We start from the raw sequence: 17437 nt of genomic DNA, 5'->3' as shown, positions 1-17437 counted from the left end.
CTAGATAATCATATTTTGGGCATTTCTTCTCTTTTGCTTAAGTAGCTTTGAAAAATCATGTAACAGCAGTGTTTGAAATCCTGTTTTTAAGTCATCATTCATGCATTTATCACACTAAATGTGTATTGTAGTCAATATAATTTTGCTGGATGCTCTTTCTAAGCTAGCTGTGCTTTCTAATTATTTAAAATTGGCACCTTGGCTTAATTCTCACTTTAAACAACTGTTGCTTGATTTCCAGGTGCTCCCCAGAGCAGCTTGCAGGACAGAGAATTAGTGTGTTCTCATATGGCTCTGGTTTTGCTGCTACGCTGTATTCCATCAGAGTTACACAGGATGCCACTCCTGGTGAGTGAAAGGAAGAGATGATAACTAACTCCTTTGCACAGCTCACCTCTAAATGCTTTGTTATGCCCACCAGCGTAAATAAACCTGCAGAACAATGTCTAATGACAGTAGTGTTAAACTGAAGATATTCCAGCTCCGGGGAATGTTTTAAGTGTTTCTTTGGGCAAATAGGTACTATTCTTAAAATACTTAAGTGTTTTGCTTGAGTAATTGGGAATATTTTTTAAATGACTAAAACTTTAGCTTCTCTAATGCAAAATATTTTGAATGGGCTTGAAATGCTAACATGCTAGTGTGCAGTTCTCAGCACTGGTGCTACCTTACATGATGGTTTTGTATTGTAGGTTCTGCACTGGACAAAATAACTGCTAGCCTTTCTGATCTTAAAACAAGACTTGACTCAAGAAAATGCATTACACCTGATATCTTTGCTGAAAACATGAAAATTAGACAGGAAACACATAATTTGGGTAAGAATGTCATAAATATAAATAATTCCTAGTCCTACAGCAAAATACTCATTGCTTAATTTGCATGACTTTAAATGATTAAGGTGTAGAATAAAGGAAATATCTAACTCTTTCTACTTCTAAATAGCTTGTAAAGTGCTCTTCTATAGCTTGTGTTTATTGGCCCAGTATGGTTGAAACAAAAATGCAGACTTGGTTTTCCTGTCTTACTACTACCAAACTGCAAAGGCCTGTGTTGTATAAAACTCTCGCCAGGAACCAACTAACAGTATGTTATTGGCTTTTTTACAGCCAACTATATTCCACAGTGTTCAGTAGAAGATCTCTTTGAAGGAACGTGGTACCTTGTATGTGTGGATGAAAAACATAGAAGAACTTATGCACGGCGCCCGCTCGTGGGCGATGGACCTCTGGAGGCAGGAGTTGAAGTTGTCCACCCAGGCATTGTTCATGAGGTGAACACTCAGCACTCTTTTTAGTTTGATATAATGGTGGAACGGTTTATGTGTTTGTCTTAGCATGTGCATGTATGTTAAGAGGAAGTGGTTGAACAAGTTATGTCAAGTACTTTGTTAAAATATGGAACATATAAGCCAGAAGATAAAAAAAAATAACCAACAACAAAAAACCCATGGGATTTTTAAAAATACATTTCATCATAACAAGAACAAAACTGCACAAGAATTGAAACAAGAACAAACTGGCTCATTTCACATAATCAGTTTGCATGAAGCATGCTCTGGGTGATCCTGCTTTAGCAGGGGTTTGAACTTAAATGATCTCCAGGGGTCCCTTCCAACCCCTACCATTCTGTGATGACAGATTTGAATGACTTAAGACCAAGCTGTCCAGTGTAGCATGAATGTTGTTTGAGAGTTGGACTAGCCATGAAGTATGAATGTCTGAACTAGAAAACCATATTTAATGCTTTGTTCTGGGTTTTTTTTTCCCCTTCTTAGCAGATCCCAAGCCCTGCTAAGAAAGTGCCAAGAATCCCTGCAACAACAGAATCTGAAGGCGTTACTGTTGCCATTTTCAATGGGGAGCATTGAGATACCTCTGTGAGGTGGGGAATGAAAAAAGGTGTGAGGTTAGGGTGAGAGAGAAAGGATTGTAGTAGTACTGAAACTTCAGTGTACAGTAGTACTTCATTGGAGCATGGAAAAACTGTTTAAACTCCTTGAAAAAAATTTGTCGTGATATGGTGTGCTGATATTTATAGTATTTTCAGAACACTAAAATCCTGAATATACTGGAGATGGAGGAACTTGCCAGGGGCTTTGTGGATTCCTTAGCATGTCTGAATTTAATTGCTGCATAGTAGCTGTAATCTATTACAAGGTCTTTGTACATAGGAAAAAAGTATCTACTTTTTACATGTAAAATGACTTGAAACCTACACTAACTTTTCTGCTTGTACTCAAAAGTGGGTGGCAAAATAGTCCAAGCTTTTAATGTTAGGGTTCTTGGTGCCTTGACAGTAAGCAGTCAGTCTTCCAAATACTGCACTTGTCTTTCCCTTTATCACCTCTTTCTTCTCCCAGTCTACCTCCCATCACAGCATTGGTTTGGGAAAGGTATAGAACCAAGTAACATCCATTACTGGAATAGAATCTCTCTCCCCTGTCAAAATTACTGGATCAAGAATGGCTAGACTGACAGGTGGTTTTTTTAAGTAATTAACACAGTAGGTCAGAGTTTCTATGTAATTCTTTCTAACATCCATATTACCTGTTTTATTACCTGTGTTATAAATCACAGCAGCCTGGGAAGAAAGAGGAACAAGAAGGGAAGTGGTGGTTTGTTTTTTTTTTTTTCTTCTAAAGAACAAAAAGGGTATATTTCTTGGGTTCATTGATTTGGCACACTTCAGGATTGTTTAACTGTAATGGAAGTATTTAAAGCAACAGAATTTTCAAATAAAGTTTCTGGATATTATGGAGCTATTTTAATTGGCAAACTAAGGAAGGGAGGCAGATGACTTTGTCTGGAACTTTGGCCTCTCACTATTCTTTACATAATACATTTCTAAGAGACTATTTCTAACTTCGAATTTGGCTTGTACTTTGAAATCCTCACTATTGGTGATGTAGGAGTGGGGTCTCTCCCCTTCCCCCCCCCCCCCCAAATATAAGCTAAAAGCTATACATTTTCATTTTGCAAGTGGTAGATATACAATGCTAACGGGTCATCCATTCTGGTAGATTGTGAAAGCTCAGATTGGAAATGAACTATGACATGAGCCTTGTAAGCTTGTAATATATATTTAAATTGAGCTAATGTACAGAATGAAGTTTTGTTGAATTTTATTTCTTTGCTAATTCTATAAAGCTACATTAGATAATATAAAGTAGCAAAAAAAATATCTGTTAAACTACAATTTTTTGTGTAATGAAGTGTTTGTTTTATGTCAATCACTAGGATTTGATAACATTGTATTTGTACAACACTTGGTAAAATAGTTGCTTATTATAAATTGATGAATACTACTCAGTTTGTTTTGTTGAAAATGATGGAGCAATGATGCATGAAGATAGCGTTTGCAGGTATCTTTGTTTAGGCTGCCTTTGTGAAACTTGATACAAGGAAAAAACCCAACATTGCCATGGAACAAAGTCCATTGCTGGCAGCAGACAAGCCAAGAAGTGAGCTACTGGCACAAAAAATTAATCACAGGGACCTCACTTTCTGTGAGGCTGATCCTTTATTAAAATAAAGTTTGAGATACTTGAAACCTATTAAAGTAGTGCTGACTTGTTGGATTTTCAGGATGCATTTTTCTTTAACAGGAAAGAAAGAGGAAACTGTCCATGTGAAAACCTGAAGTTTTAGGTTCACAGTCTGTGTGGACTTTCTGGATCTTTCATATTAATAAAATTCCAATACAAAAGGGGAAAGAAAAGGTTGCTTAGGCGGGTGGGGAAACTGTTATTTCAGGAATGTGTTTCAAGATAAACAGTTTCCATCTGAAAACATTTAAGTTATAGTGGAAGAATTCATTCCCAGCTTATGAAATATAATTCATCTTATTACTGTCTTATGAAAGATGGTATTGTTTTATCCCCTTCTCACAAAAATTGTATAAAGAGGATTGGTTGTTGCTTTGTACTTACCTGAGCCTCACTGAGTCCAGATTCCTATGGGTCGCTTTTCATAGTCATTCTGTTGCTCATTTACATTAAAAGAAATAATTAATGTCAACTGATCATCTCATTAGTCCCCATAACAGATAAGGCATCCCTGCCCTTAAGTTTGAAAGCATCAGCTGTATCTTGTCCTGGTTCTGGCAAGGATAGAGTTAATTTCACAAGGAGCCAGGACAGGTGAGCCAAGCTGGCCGGGGGCTATTCCATACCATGTGATGTCATGCTCACCATAAAAGGGGGGCTAGTCGGGCAGGGACCGGTTCGGTGTGGCTCCGGGACGGGTTGAGCATCCGGTCCTAGGATGGGTAAATCATTCTCTGTTATCACCCATTGTTACTATCTGTTATCAGCACTGTTGTTGATTGTTTCCCTCTCCCTTGCTGTCCCAGTAAACTGCCCTTATCCCAACCCTCGAGGCTTTGCCGTTGTTTTTCCGTTCTCCTCCCCATCCCACTCGGGGAGGGGTGAGCGAGTGGCGCCTGGCACTTAGCTACCGGCTGGGGCTAAACCACGTCAATCTCCAAGCCTTGTATTGGTTTGCTTGCCTTAACTAAAATCATATAGGCTCTTCCTCTAAGCTTAGGCATTTCAACTGTGCCTGCTCAGAGAAGGACAGCTACTATACTCTTCTACTGTTTGCATTGGAGCTGATGATATTGAAAATTGAAATATAAAATACTGATTAAAGCTGAAGGTAGGAGTATCTACATCTTGGTGATGCTCAGAACAATTGGAAGTGTCAGGCTATCCAACTTCTAACTTGCAGTGGTTAAGAGTATCAAAATCAGCTTTGTGCTGGCAGAGGTAGTATGGCAGAAGTTACTACAAGCCTGTAATGCTCAGTATATAAGTGGATTTTGTTATTGATTGTATTCAACTTACTGTGATACCTAGTGCTAAAGCAAGAATTTAAAACTACATGAGTTTTGGAGTATGTTTATATCTTTCTTTTTTGGAGTGCAATGGGAGTCCAAGCAGTTCTAGACTGTCAGAATTGTACAAGTAATGTAAAGTGTCAGAAGGTTAGTAGATGGTAGCCCAACCAGCTATGCGCTGGGAATTGCAACCACATGTGCAGGGTTAACAGCATAGCCTAACTTGCTTTTCTGAATTGTGACAAATCGGGAACTATGGTCAATAACGGCATTGTTGTTTCTTTAAATAAAATTAAAAAAGAAAGGATCCAATATACATTTTATCATGTTTAAAATTTCTTCAGCAAATTAGAGACCAAGACCAAGCCAATCAGCGCCTCTGTGATAACATATTTAAGAAGGGAAAAAAAACAGGGAGATTTTGCAGCCAGAGAGAGGAGTGAGAAGATGTAAGAAACTCTGCAGACACCAAGGTCAGTGAAGAAGGAGGGGGAGGAGATGCTCCAGGTGCCGGAGCAGAGATCCCCCTGCAGCCCGTGGTGAAGCAGGCTGTCCCCCTGCAGCCCATGGAGGAAGGATGAGGGGGTGTAGAGATTCCACCTGCAGCCCATGGAGGACCCCACACCAGAGCAAGTGGAGACACCTGAAGGACACTGTGACCCCGTGGGAAGCCCGCGCTGGAGCAAGCTCCTGGCAGGACCTGTGGACCCATGGAGAGGAGGAGTCCATGCCAGAGCAGGTTTGCTGGCAGGACTTGTGACCCCGTGGGGGGCCCCACACTGGAGCAGTCTGCTCCTGAAGGTCTGCACCCTGTGGAAGACACCCACGCTGGAGCAGTTCATGAAGGACTGTAGTCTGTGGGAAGGACTCATGTTGGAGAAGTTTGTGGAGGAATGTCTCCCGTGAGAGGGACTCCATGTTGGAGCAGGGGAATGATGAGAGCAGTCCTCCCCCTGAGGATGAAGAAGTGGCAGAAACACAGTGTGATGAACTGACCATAACCCCCATTCCCCGTTCCCCTGTGCTGCTGAGGGGTGGGGTGGTGGAGATTGAAACCGGGAGTGAAGTTGAGCCTGGGAAGATGGGAGGGGTGGGGGGAGGTGTTTTAAGATTTGGTTTTATTTCTCATTCCTCTACTCTGTTTTGCTTAGTAATAAATTAGATGAATTCCCTCTCTAAGTTCAGTCTGTTTTGCTCGTGATGATAATTAGTGAATGATCTCTCCCTTTCCTTATCTTGACCCACAAGTGTCTTGTTATACCTTTTCTCCCCTGTGTAGTTAAGGAGGGGGAGTGATAAAGCAGCTCTGGTGGGCACCTGGCCCCCAGCCAGGGTCAACCCTCCACAATGCATTTGTCAGAAACCCACAACACCTAAGAAAGCCTGTGTTTCCTTTTTGTTGGTCAGTGGAGACATAGCTGCTGTTTTGTTGATCACATCCATTGGGATCTGATGATGCCCATCATGCCACCTTATTCCTAAAAACTGGATGTCCTGTGCAGGCCCCTTAACCTTAACTGGTTTTATGGTGAAACCAGCTTTCAGCAGGATTTGAATTATTCCCTTTCTCAGAAACTTCCTCTGCTGTGTTGCCCCATACAATGATGTCATCAATGTATTGCAGGTGCTCTGGGGCTTCACCCTTTTCCAGTGCAGTCTGGATCAGTCCATGGCAAATGGTGGGGCTGTGTTTCCACCCCTGGGGCAGTCGATTCCAGGTGTACTGGACGCCCCTCCAAGTGAAGACAAACTGTGGCCTGCACTCTGCCGCCAAAGGGATCGAGAAAAATGCCTTAGCTATATCAATTGTGGCATACCACTTGGCTGCCTTTGACTCCAGTTCATATTGAAGTTCCAGCATGTCTGGCACGGCAGCACTCATCGGCAGTGTGACTTCATTCAGGCCACGATAGTCTACTGTCAGCCTCCACTCTCCATTGGACTTCTGCACTGGCCATATGGGACTGTTAAAGGGTGAGTGGGTTCTGCTGATCACTCCCTGACCCTCCAGTTGACGAATTAGCTTGTGGATGGGAATCAGGGAGTCTCTGTTGGTGCAGTATTGCTGCCTGTGCATGGCTGTGGTAGTAATTGGTACCTGTTGTTCTTTGACCCTCAGCAACCCCACAACGGAAGGGTCCTCCGAGAGACCAGGTAAAAGAATCAACTGTTCAATTTCCTCCACCTCCAAGGCAGCTATTCCAAAATCCCATTGGTACCCTTTTGGGTCCTTGAAATACCCTTTCCTGAGGTAGTCTATGCCCAGGATGCACGGAGCCTCTGGGCCAGTCACAATGGGGTGCTTTTCCCAGTCATTCCCAGTTAGACTTACTTCAGCCTCCAACAGAGTCAACTGTTGGGATCCCCCTGTTGCACAAGAAATACTGATGGGTTCTGCCCCTTCATGGCTTGATGGCATTAGGGTACACTGTGCACCGGTGTCCACTAGAGCCTTGTACTCTTGTGGGTCTGATATGCCAGGCCATTGGATCCACACAGTCCACCTGTCTGGAGGCCTGTGTCTTTTTCCCAATTGCCTTGTCAATGCCCCCTTCCTTAGACAGGGATCCCAGCTGGATCTTTTGGCTCAGCTGCAGTGCCTGTTGCTGGGGTTTGGGTAGCTGCAGTGCCTGTGGGTCTGTTCTCCCTCTCTTCCCCCTGATGGTGCTGCCTACTGTTGAGCAGTGTTTGGTAGATCGTGGCCAGGGCACAGCACAGTGCGGTAAGTTGTGTCTCCTTGGAATAGCCTCAGCATTTTCCTTTCAAATATTCTACCATTTTATCAGGGTCTTGCAGTTGTTTGAGCGTGAAGTTCCAAATCATTGGGAGTGAGAAGGTCTCTAGATACCCACCCATACTCTCCCACGTGCCATGCCAGCCCTGACTGTTCAGCCTCGGGGAAGATCCCTGGGTGGTATTCTTAAAACAATTTTTAGTAACCCTGAACAGGACTTGAATCACATTCAGGAGACATAACAATAGGACCATACTGGCCTGAACATTCCAAGGGTATTTGAAATCCTCAAAAGCTGCTGTAACCAGCCTGAAGGGAAGAGGGGAGGTGAAAGAGTGGGAGAAGGTATCCCCCCCGTCTTCCCCATAGACTGGGTGCAATTATTAATCAATTCTGAGAGATGTTGTCCTAGGTACGGGCATGACAGCAATGTCACATACAAATACCAGCTTAGGCTCACGACCATCGATGTTATCTTATCATAAGTTGATATCACACAATACAACAGTATGAGAACATGAACCCCTCTCCCAGAGGTGTTAAACAGTGCTGCAGGGATTACATAGAGTAAACATGGGTTTACATACCAGAGCCATGTGACCAAACAGAACATCATTGTGACCAGTGACTGTTTAAATAATATAATAAATGCTTATAACAACTTTATTTTAACACGCTTGAGTCAGATCTGTCATTATCTCAACTTTTTGGGCCACATGTTGGGCACCAAAAAAGGACTGTCATGGTTTAACAAATTTGTTATAAGCATTCATTATATTAGTTTAATCATCAGTGGTCCGCTGGTCACAATGTTGTGTTATTTTTTTTCAGAGTTTTGTTATGTAACATCTTACTTGCGTATATCCTAGTTATCAGTGTTCACGTGTGGTTTGTCACCTCTGAGCATTGGGTTAAGGTTATTTCTCTGCTGTTCCAACCCCTGCGACAGGCACTGCACCTGAACCAAAGAACCAACCCATACTGCTATCAGTCGCCTCTATACACAGGAAGAAATGGACATGAAAGTCAACTCGTTTACTAAAGGATGACGAAACAGGGCCACTGTTGTGGTTTAGCCTCACCCTGCAGCTGAGCACCATGCGGCTCGCTCACCTCTCCCCCTGACAGGATGGGGAGGAGAACGGGAAGAAAAAGGTAAACCTTGTGGGCTGGGATAAGGACAGTTTACTGGGAAAGGAAAATAACAACAATAGTACTTAGAATATACAGAACACGTGATAACAGAAAGCAATTTTACTGACTCAACGACCGACCGGACACTCAGCCCACACTCAGACCATCCAGGAGCTGCACTGAGATGCCCCTCTCCCACTAGCCCCCTATTATGATGAGCATGACGTCACATGGTATGGAATGCTCCCTTGGCCAGTTTGGGTCACCCTTCCTGGCTCCTTGTGAAAATTAACTAACCTAGCCGAAACCAGGACAGCCGTCAAAAGAAGAAGTGGAAGAGACAGAACCAGAGATAACTACCCAATCCCTATCCCTGAGTGAGCTGCGAGATATGAGGAAAGATTTCAGCCTTTGTCCAGGTGAGCACATTGTCACCTGGCTACTCTGATGCTGGGATAGTGGAGCCAGTAGCCTGGAATTAGAGGGTAGGGAGGCCAAGCAGCTGGGATCCTTGTCTAGGGAAGGGGGCATTGACAAGGCAATTGGGAAGAAGGCAGAAGCTCTCAGCCTCTGGAGGTGACTCCTGTCAAGCATGAAGGAAAGGTATCCCTTCAGTGAAGATGTTATATGTCATCCGGGCAAGTGGACCACCATGGAGAGAGGTATCCAATATCTGAGGGAATTAGCTGTGCGTGAGATGGTTTGCAGAGGTGAAAGCCATCCAGCTAGCTCTAGATATTGCTAGAAAAGTGACTGATGCTCTACCTCTATACTGACTCAGTATAGAGATGGCAAATGCTCTGTGGGGGTGGTTACAGGAATGGAAGGAGAGCAACTGGCAGCGCAGAGGCAAACCCATCTGGGCTGCCCCATTATGGCAAGATATCGCTGCCCGGGTAGAGAAGCTGGTTGTAAAGGTACGTCACGTAGATGCCCATGTACCCAAGAGTTGGGCCACTGAGGAACATCAGAACAACCAGCAGGTGGATCAGGCTGCTAAGATTGAAGTGACTCAGGTGGATTTGGACTGGCAACATCAGGGTGAATTATTTATAGCTTGTGGCAGGCCCATGACACCTCAGGCCATCGAGGAAGAGATGCAACATATAGATGGGCCCATGATCGAGGGGTGGACTTGACCATGGATGCACAGGTCATCCATCAATGTGAAACATGCGCTGCAATCAAGCAAGCCAAGCAGGTAAAGCCTCTGTGATATGGAGGATGATGGTTGAAATATAAATATGGGGAAGCATGGCAGATTGATTACATCACACTCCCACAAACCCGCCAAGGCAAGCACTATGTACTTACAATGCTGGAAGCAACCACGGGATGGCTGGAAACATATCCCGTGCCCCATGCCACTGCCCAAACTATCCTGGGCCTTGAAAAGCAAGTCCTGTGGCAACATGGCACCCCAGAGAGAATTGAGTCAGACAATGGGACTCATTTTCGGAACAGCCTCATAGACACCTGGGCCAAAGAGCATGGCATTGAGTGAGTGTATCACATCCCCTATCATGCACCAGCCTCTGGGAAAATCGAAAGGTACAATGGACTGTTAAAGACTACCCTGAGAGCAATGGGTGCTGGGACCCTCAAAAACTGGGATACACATTTAGCAAAGGCCACGTGGTTAGTTTACACTAGGGGATATGCCAATCGAGCTGGCCCTGCCCAATCAAAACTTCCACCTACTGTAGAAGGGGATAAAGTCCCCATAGTGCACATGAAGAATATGTTCGGAGAGACAGTCTGGGTTATCCCTGCTTCAGGCAAAGGCAAGCCCATCTGTGGGATTGCTTTTGCTCAGGGACCAGAGTGCACTTGGTGGGTGATATGGAAGGATGGGGAAGTCTGATGTGTACCCCAAGGGGATTTGATTTTGGGTGAAAATAGCCAATAAATTTAATTGTATGATGTTAATTGCTACATAATACTGCATGTCATCACATATGGTGAGCAATTGCATTTGTGCATAATTTGTTTTGGGTTTTTTTGTTGGTTTTATTGTTGTGTTTTTTCTTTTCCTTTGTTATCATATTAAACTCTCTCAACCCATGATTTTCTTTGGTGTTTTTTTTTCTTTTTTTTTCAAGCTCCTCCCCATCCCCTTGATGTGGGGAGGGGCGAGCAAGTGGCTGTGTGGTGCTTGGTTGCCGACTGGGGTTAAACAATGACAGTAGCACCTCTATGATAATATATTTGAAAGGGGTAAAAAAATGATGCACAACAGCAGCTGGGAGAGAGGAGTGAGAATGAGAGAAACAACTATGCATGCACCAAGGTCATTGAAGAAGGACAGGGAGGAGGTGCTCCAGGTGCCAGAGCAGTGATTCCCCTGCAGCCCATGGTGAAGTCCATGGTGATGCATGTTGTCCCCCTGCAGCCCATGGAGTTGCACGGTGGCGCAGATATCCACCCTTCAGCCCGTGGAGGACGTCATGCTGGAGCAGGTGAATGTGCCCGAAGGAGGCTGTAACCTTGCAGAGACACTGCACTGGAGCAGGCTCCTGGCAGGGTCTGTGGACCCATGGAGAGGAGCCCATGCTGGAGCAGGTCTTCTGTCAGGACCTGTGACCCCATGGGGTACCCATGCTGGAGCAATCCATTCCTGAAGGACTCTACCCCATGGAAAGGACCCACTCTGGAGCAGTTTGTGAAGAACTGCAGCCCATGTGTGAGAAACTGGACTGTAAGAACTTTTGTCTCAAAGATCGCTTTGCTCAAGCGGGAAACCCCTCCAGCTACTGAGTGCGATAAGGAGGATAGCCAGGTCATAAGGACGATTGCCGGGTCGTCAAGACCTTAAACCTGCGAAAAACACCTTGCTGGTTCATGCGCCATGGAGTCCGATAACAGTCGCGTGAAGAACGGGGCCGGACCTGTGTGTACGCATGTGCAGGAACGTGGAAGCTGTGTCGTATGTGCCATCGTGAAGACTGCCATCAGTATAAAAGGAGACTGCCAAGATGAGCATGGCGCGCTGTGTTGGTTTTGCGTGGCAAGGTTTTGGTAGCGGGGGGGGCTACAGGGGTGGCTTCTGTGAGAAGCTGCTAGAAGCTTCCCCTGTGTCTGATGACAGAGCCAATGCCAGCCGGCTCCAAGACGGACCCGCCGCTGGCCAAGGCCAAGCCAATCAGCGCCTCTGTGATAACATATTTAAGAAGGGAAAAAACAGCTAGAGAGCGCTTTTGCAGCCAGAGAGAGGAGTGAGAAGATGTAAGAACATCTGCAGACACCAAGGTCAGCGCAGAAGGAGGGGGAGGAGGTGCTCCAGGCGCCGGAGCAAGATTCCCCTGCAGCCCGTGGTGAAGACCATGGTGAAGCAGGCTGTCCCCCTGCAGCAGCCCATGGAGGGAGGATGAGGGGGAGTAGAGATTCCACCTGCAGCCCGTGGAGGACCCCACGCCGGAGCAGGTGGAGGCACCTGAAGGAGGCTGTGACCCCGTGGGAAGCCCACGCTGGAGCAAGCTCCTGGCAGGACCTGTGGATCCGTGGAGAGAGGAGCCCACGCCAGAGCAGGTTTGCTGACAGGACTTGTGACCCCATGGGGGACCCACGCTGGAGCAGTTTGCTCCTGAAGGTCTGCACCCCGTGGAGGAGACTCACATTGGAGAAGGTCGTGAAGGACTGTCTCCTGTGAGAGGGACCCCACGCTGGAGCAGGGGAACAATGAGAGGAGTCCTCCCCCTGAGGATGAAGAAGCGGCAGAAACACCACGTGATGAACTGACCGTAACCCCCACTCCCCATCCCCCTGTGCCACTGAGGGGGGCGGAGGTTGAAGCCGGGAGTGAAGTTGAGCCTGGGAAGATGGGAGGGGTGGGGGGAGGTGGTTTTAAGATTTGGGTTTATTTCTCATTCCTCTACTCTGTTTTGCTTAGTAATAAATAAGATGAATTCCCTCTCTAAGTTCGGTCTGTTTTGCTCGTGATGATAATTAGAGAATGATCTCTCCCTGTCCTTATCTCGACCCGTAAGTTTTCTTTCATTGTACCTTTTCTCCCCTCTCTAATGAAAGAGGGGAGTGATAGAGCGGCTCTGGTGGGCACCTGGCCCTTCGCCCACCACCGCAGAACAAGAGATTTGGACTCTCCCGAGACAGACCTCCGAGACGCTGTGGACCCACGCCGTGCCTTCATCCACGGGATGCTGTGGACCCGCGCCTTCGTCTGCCGTCGCAGAACGAGGGATTTGGACCCCTCCACCGAGACACCGTGGATCCGTGGCGGTGACTATTCTTGCAGTTCTATCCTGGAGTCTTGCTTGGTTTTCTGCCTTTCTTTTCTGCCCTGTCCTATCGCTCTTATTGGTTACCTTTACCTTTTCTTTTTTACTCTTTTCATAATAAAAACTGTTTCTAGTATACGGCTTTTGACCTCGTTTGTGTCTTAATTTCGCTCTTGGGATTGTATCAAAACCTCCCTGATATTGGATCAGGACACCATGGGAAGGACCCATGTTGGAGAAGTTTGTGGAGGACTGTCTCCTGTGGGTGGGACCCCACACTGGAGCAAGGGAAGAGTGTGAGGAAGAAGTAGTGGCAGAGCCAACATGGGATGAACTAACCGCAACCCCCATTTTCCATCCCCCTGTGCCACTGGGGAGGAGGAGGTAGAGAAAATGGGGAATGAAGTTGAGCCTGGGAAGAAGGGAGGGGTGGGAGGAAGGTGTTTTAAGATTCGGTTTTATTTCTCATTACCCTACTCTGACTTTTGATTGGCAATAAGTTAAACTGATTTCCTCGCATCGAGTCTGTTTTGCCTGTGATGGTAATTTCTGAGTGATCTCTCCCTTCCTTTATCTTGACCCACAAGCCTTTTGTCATATTTCCTTCCCCCATCCAGTTGAGAAGAGGGAGTGATAGAGCAGCTTGGTGGGCACTTGGAGTCCAGCCAAGGTCAATCCACCACAACCACATTGATCTGAGAAAGTGACATGCTCATATATAGCTAGAGAAATACATTTGGGACTGTTTTCCATTTCAGTGTTTTTTTCTGATGGGTTCTAAAGATTTCCAATCTAATTGTCAATTAGATGAGAAGTACAAATATGTGTCTTTCTATCTAGATTTTTTTTCTCTAAGTGTTCTAAAACTTCTCAGAACTGCTGTCACTTTGGGACATTTAAACTGGCAAGGACATAGTAGTTGCAAAGCTACTTTCAGGGGATAGTTCTTCAGCATTTGTAAAACTGAGCAGACAATCTTTATGACATTGCTCTGTTTCTCCCTGGCTCCTGCCACTTTTATGTGGATATTGTACATGTACATCTACATCTTCTTTTAGTCAAGTTCAGTAATATAATTACTATAATGCAGTAACTTGTTAAAGCTGATTCAGGATAAATCTCCTGAGTGTCTCAGGCATTGCTCTGAAAAACTGGAAATGTCAGACAGTGTAAAGTATGTTTCAAAGTGCAGGATTTATATCTTTTCAAATAACTCCTTAGAAAATAATAGTGACTGCTTATCTTCTGCCCAAATCCATTTAAAATTTACCTTATGAATACTTAATCTTTTACTACTCAGTACTTTTGAAGGAGTGCATATATATTGATGCAACTGAAGTTGATTACTTTATAAGGAATAACCAGTTATTTGTATTTGCTAGGGCCTGTCTAATAAATAAGTGGGGAATAGTGAAAGAAAGCTATGATAGACAATATAAAATATAACATTCTCTGTTTTCCTTTGTATGGAAACACTTTTTATGTTTCTTTTCCTGCAAATAATGGCAGAACGATTTTATTGCAGGCCATCTGCTTAGCAATGCATATCTGCATAAATATACAGTCATTTTCTTGAAATAAGTAAAGACCTATTTCCTCAGTGATATAAATGCCCCTCACTACAAGAAAGACATTGAGTTGCTGGAGCATGTACAAAGAAGGGCTACGAAGCTGGTGAAGGGTCTAGAGAACAAGTCTTATGAGGAGCGGCTGAAGAGAACTGGGGCTGTTTAGCCTGGAGAAAAGGAGGCTGAGGGGTGCTGCATAAAGGATGTGAATCTGATGGGTGGCTGGGGTGTTGTCCCAAAAGTGGGATCATTTACCCAGTGTGCAATACACCAACATACACACAGAGCAGAGCTATTTTATTTATTTCATGTCTGCGCAGAGATGGGTGCTAGGTGGTAATTCCACAAAGCTAGCACACCACACACAGAATCTACCACATATTTATCTTGTTACAGGATTAGAAAAACCTGCCTAAATTTACACTAATTGGTTATTAATTACTGCATAATCTACTATTGGTCAAGCATATTTAAATTAGCCCGCATGCTCGTTGAGGGTGTGTGGGGGGAGGTAGTTTGCATAGTCCTTTAATTGGGTAGGTGTTCGTGAACTCCCCCCGCCACCTTTCCCTTCCCCTAGTTACTGGCGATTCTTGTTGACTTCAGGCCTCTCTGGCAATCACCCAGCTCTTGGGCGCCTTCTGGGACAGGATGTTTCCTTTTTATCAGTTTTTCAGCTCTCCTTCAAGAATACTCTTTAGCAAAGCATGCTTTTTATCAGTCTTTTGGCTCTTGTTCAAAGATATAGTCATCAGCAAAGCAAGGTAGTGTATATAACCCTAAATTAAACAGTGTCTAAGCACTGACCCAAACACATTTCTGTCCCTGTAAAGTGGAAAATTCTACTTTATAGATATCAGAGGGAGGCCCTCCCTTTGAGTCACGAGGTTCAGAAAGGACCCCCTTGCTTTCTGAACTCCTCAGAGAGTAGCCTAGGTGTGGCTAGGTCCAGTCTTAGTCCCAGACTTGGTCAATGGTTTATGTCTAAAGGATTATATATAGCCACATGTCAGAGTCAATGTTTGCCTGTCAGAGCCCCTGTCCTGGTTCTGGCAAGGATAGAGTTAATTTCATGAGGAGCCAGGACAGGTGAGCTAAGCTGGCCGGGGGCTATTCCATACCACGTGACCTTCATGCTCACTATAAAAGGGGGCTAGTCGGGCAGGGGGTGGGTTTGGTGTGGTTCTGGTATGGGCTGAGTGTCTGGTTGGTAAATTGTTTTCTGTTATTACCCATTGTGAATATCTATCATCAGTACTGTTGTTGATTGTTTCCCTCTCCCTTGCTGTCCCAGTAAACTGTCCTTATCCCAACCATCAAGGCTTTGCGGTTGTTTTTCTGTTCTCCTCCCCATCCTGCTGGGGGAGGGGTGAGTGAGCGGCGTGTGGTGAGCAAGTGGCGTGTGGTGCTCAGCTGCCGTCTGGGGCTAAACCATGTCAGTCCTTTTTGGTGCCCAATGTGGGGCTTGAGAAAATTGAGATAAGGATAGTAATTGGAAGAGGTAACAGGCAAAACATTGACTGAACATAGTTTGAGAGTGAAATAGGGGTGAAGGGATGAGAGGTAGATTTTGTGTGTAGATTGTCCACGCTTGTTTGGTGTTGTGATAGTGTTGTTTTGATTTTGGTGTGGGGAATTCTTTTTTTCTTTTTCCTTGTTGATGTGATTAGTGTGTGTGCAGGTTTTGTGTTGAATGTATATTTTAATGATAATTCTTAAATATGTGATTCACAGAGGCGAGGGGTGGAATGTGTTGGTTTTGCGTGGCAAGGTTTTGGTAGTGGGGGGGAGCTACAGGGGTGGCTTCTGCGAGAAGCTGCTAGAAGCTTCCCCTGTGTCTGATGATAGAGCCAATGCCAGCCGGCTCCAAGATGGACCCGCCACTGGCCAAGGCCAAGCCAATCAGCGCCTCTGTGATAACATATTTAAGAAGGGGAAAAAAAAAAACCCAACAGTTAGAGAGAGAGCTTTTGCAGCCAGAGAGAGGAGTGAGAAGATGTAAGAACATCTGCAGACACCAAGGTCAGTGCAGAAGGAGGGGGAGGAGGTGCTCCAGGTGCCGGAGCAGAGATTCCCCTGCAGCCCGTGGTGAAGACCATGGTGAAGCAGGCTGTCCCCCTGCAGCAGCCCATGGAGGGAGGATGAGGGGGTGTAGAGATTCCACCTGCAGCCCATGGAGGACCCCATGCCAGAGGAGGTGGAGGCACCTGAAGGAGGCTGTGGCCCCATGGGAAGCCTGCACTGGAGCAAGCTCCTGGCAGGACCTGTGGACCCATGGAGAGAGGAGCCCACGCCAGAGCAGGTTTGCTGGCAGGACTTGTGACCCCATGTGGGACCCACGCTGGAGCAGTTTGCTCCTGAAGGTCTGCACCCCGTGGAAGAGACCACGCTGGAGCAGTTAATGAAGGACTGTAGCCTGTGAGAGGGACTCCATGTTGGAGCAGGGGAACGATGAGAGGAGTCCTCCCCCTGAGGATGAAGAAGCGGCAGAAACAACGTGTGATGAACTGACCGTAACCCCCATTCCCCATCCCCCTGTGCCGCTGAGGGGGGTGGAGGTTGAAGCAGGGAGTGAAGTTGAGCCTGGGAAGAAGGGAGGGGTGGGGGGAGGTGTTTTAAGATTTGGTTTTATTTCTCATTCCTCTACTCTGTTTTGCTTAGTAATAAATTAGATGAATTCCCTCTCTAAGTTCAGTCTGTTTTTCTCATGACGATAATTAGTGAGTGATCGCTCCCTTTCCTTATCTTGACCCATAAGCTTTTCATTATACCTTTTCTCCCCTGTCTAGTGAAAGAGGGGGAGTGATCGAGTGGCTCTGGTGGGCACCTGGCCCCCAGCCAGGGTGAACCCACCACAGCCCCCAAAGGACTTTCACTGAGACAGTTTCACAAAGTTGAAACAGATAGAAAGTTTATTAAAGCAACAG

The 17437-nt window shown here is 45.5% G+C and overlaps 1 protein-coding gene and 1 long non-coding RNA gene across 11 annotated transcripts in view; one reads left to right on the top strand and one right to left on the bottom strand.

Moving 5' to 3' along the window:
* LOC142598230 (hydroxymethylglutaryl-CoA synthase, cytoplasmic-like) overlaps window positions 1–17437 on the top strand; it is a 33183-nt gene that overhangs the window by 9885 nt on the left and 5861 nt on the right. For 4 of the 10 annotated variants that reach the window (XM_075738993.1, XM_075738998.1, XM_075738997.1 and 1 more), the window contains 3 exons: window positions 242–348; window positions 693–818; window positions 1110–1273. In XM_075738993.1, the coding sequence (XP_075595108.1) occupies window positions 242–348; window positions 693–818; window positions 1110–1273 (397 nt within the window). Of the gene's footprint in view, window positions 1–241; window positions 349–692; window positions 819–1109; window positions 1274–1777; window positions 3709–17437 lie in introns of those variants that run through there. The other 6 variants (XM_075739001.1, XM_075738995.1, XM_075739002.1 and 3 more) reach the window with 2 other exon arrangements.
* LOC142599244 (uncharacterized) lies at window positions 4010–4613 on the bottom strand. The gene is made up of 2 exons (XR_012832873.1): window positions 4477–4613; window positions 4010–4083 (listed from the first exon to the last, which is right to left on the bottom strand). It is a non-coding gene; the product is annotated as an uncharacterized LOC142599244 (long non-coding RNA).

The sequence above is a fragment of the Balearica regulorum genome, chromosome W, assembly GCF_011004875.1.
Source record: "Balearica regulorum gibbericeps isolate bBalReg1 chromosome W, bBalReg1.pri, whole genome shotgun sequence".
Taxonomy (NCBI): domain Eukaryota; kingdom Metazoa; phylum Chordata; class Aves; order Gruiformes; family Gruidae; genus Balearica; species Balearica regulorum.
This window is presented reverse-complemented; position numbering and strand designations above follow the sequence as displayed.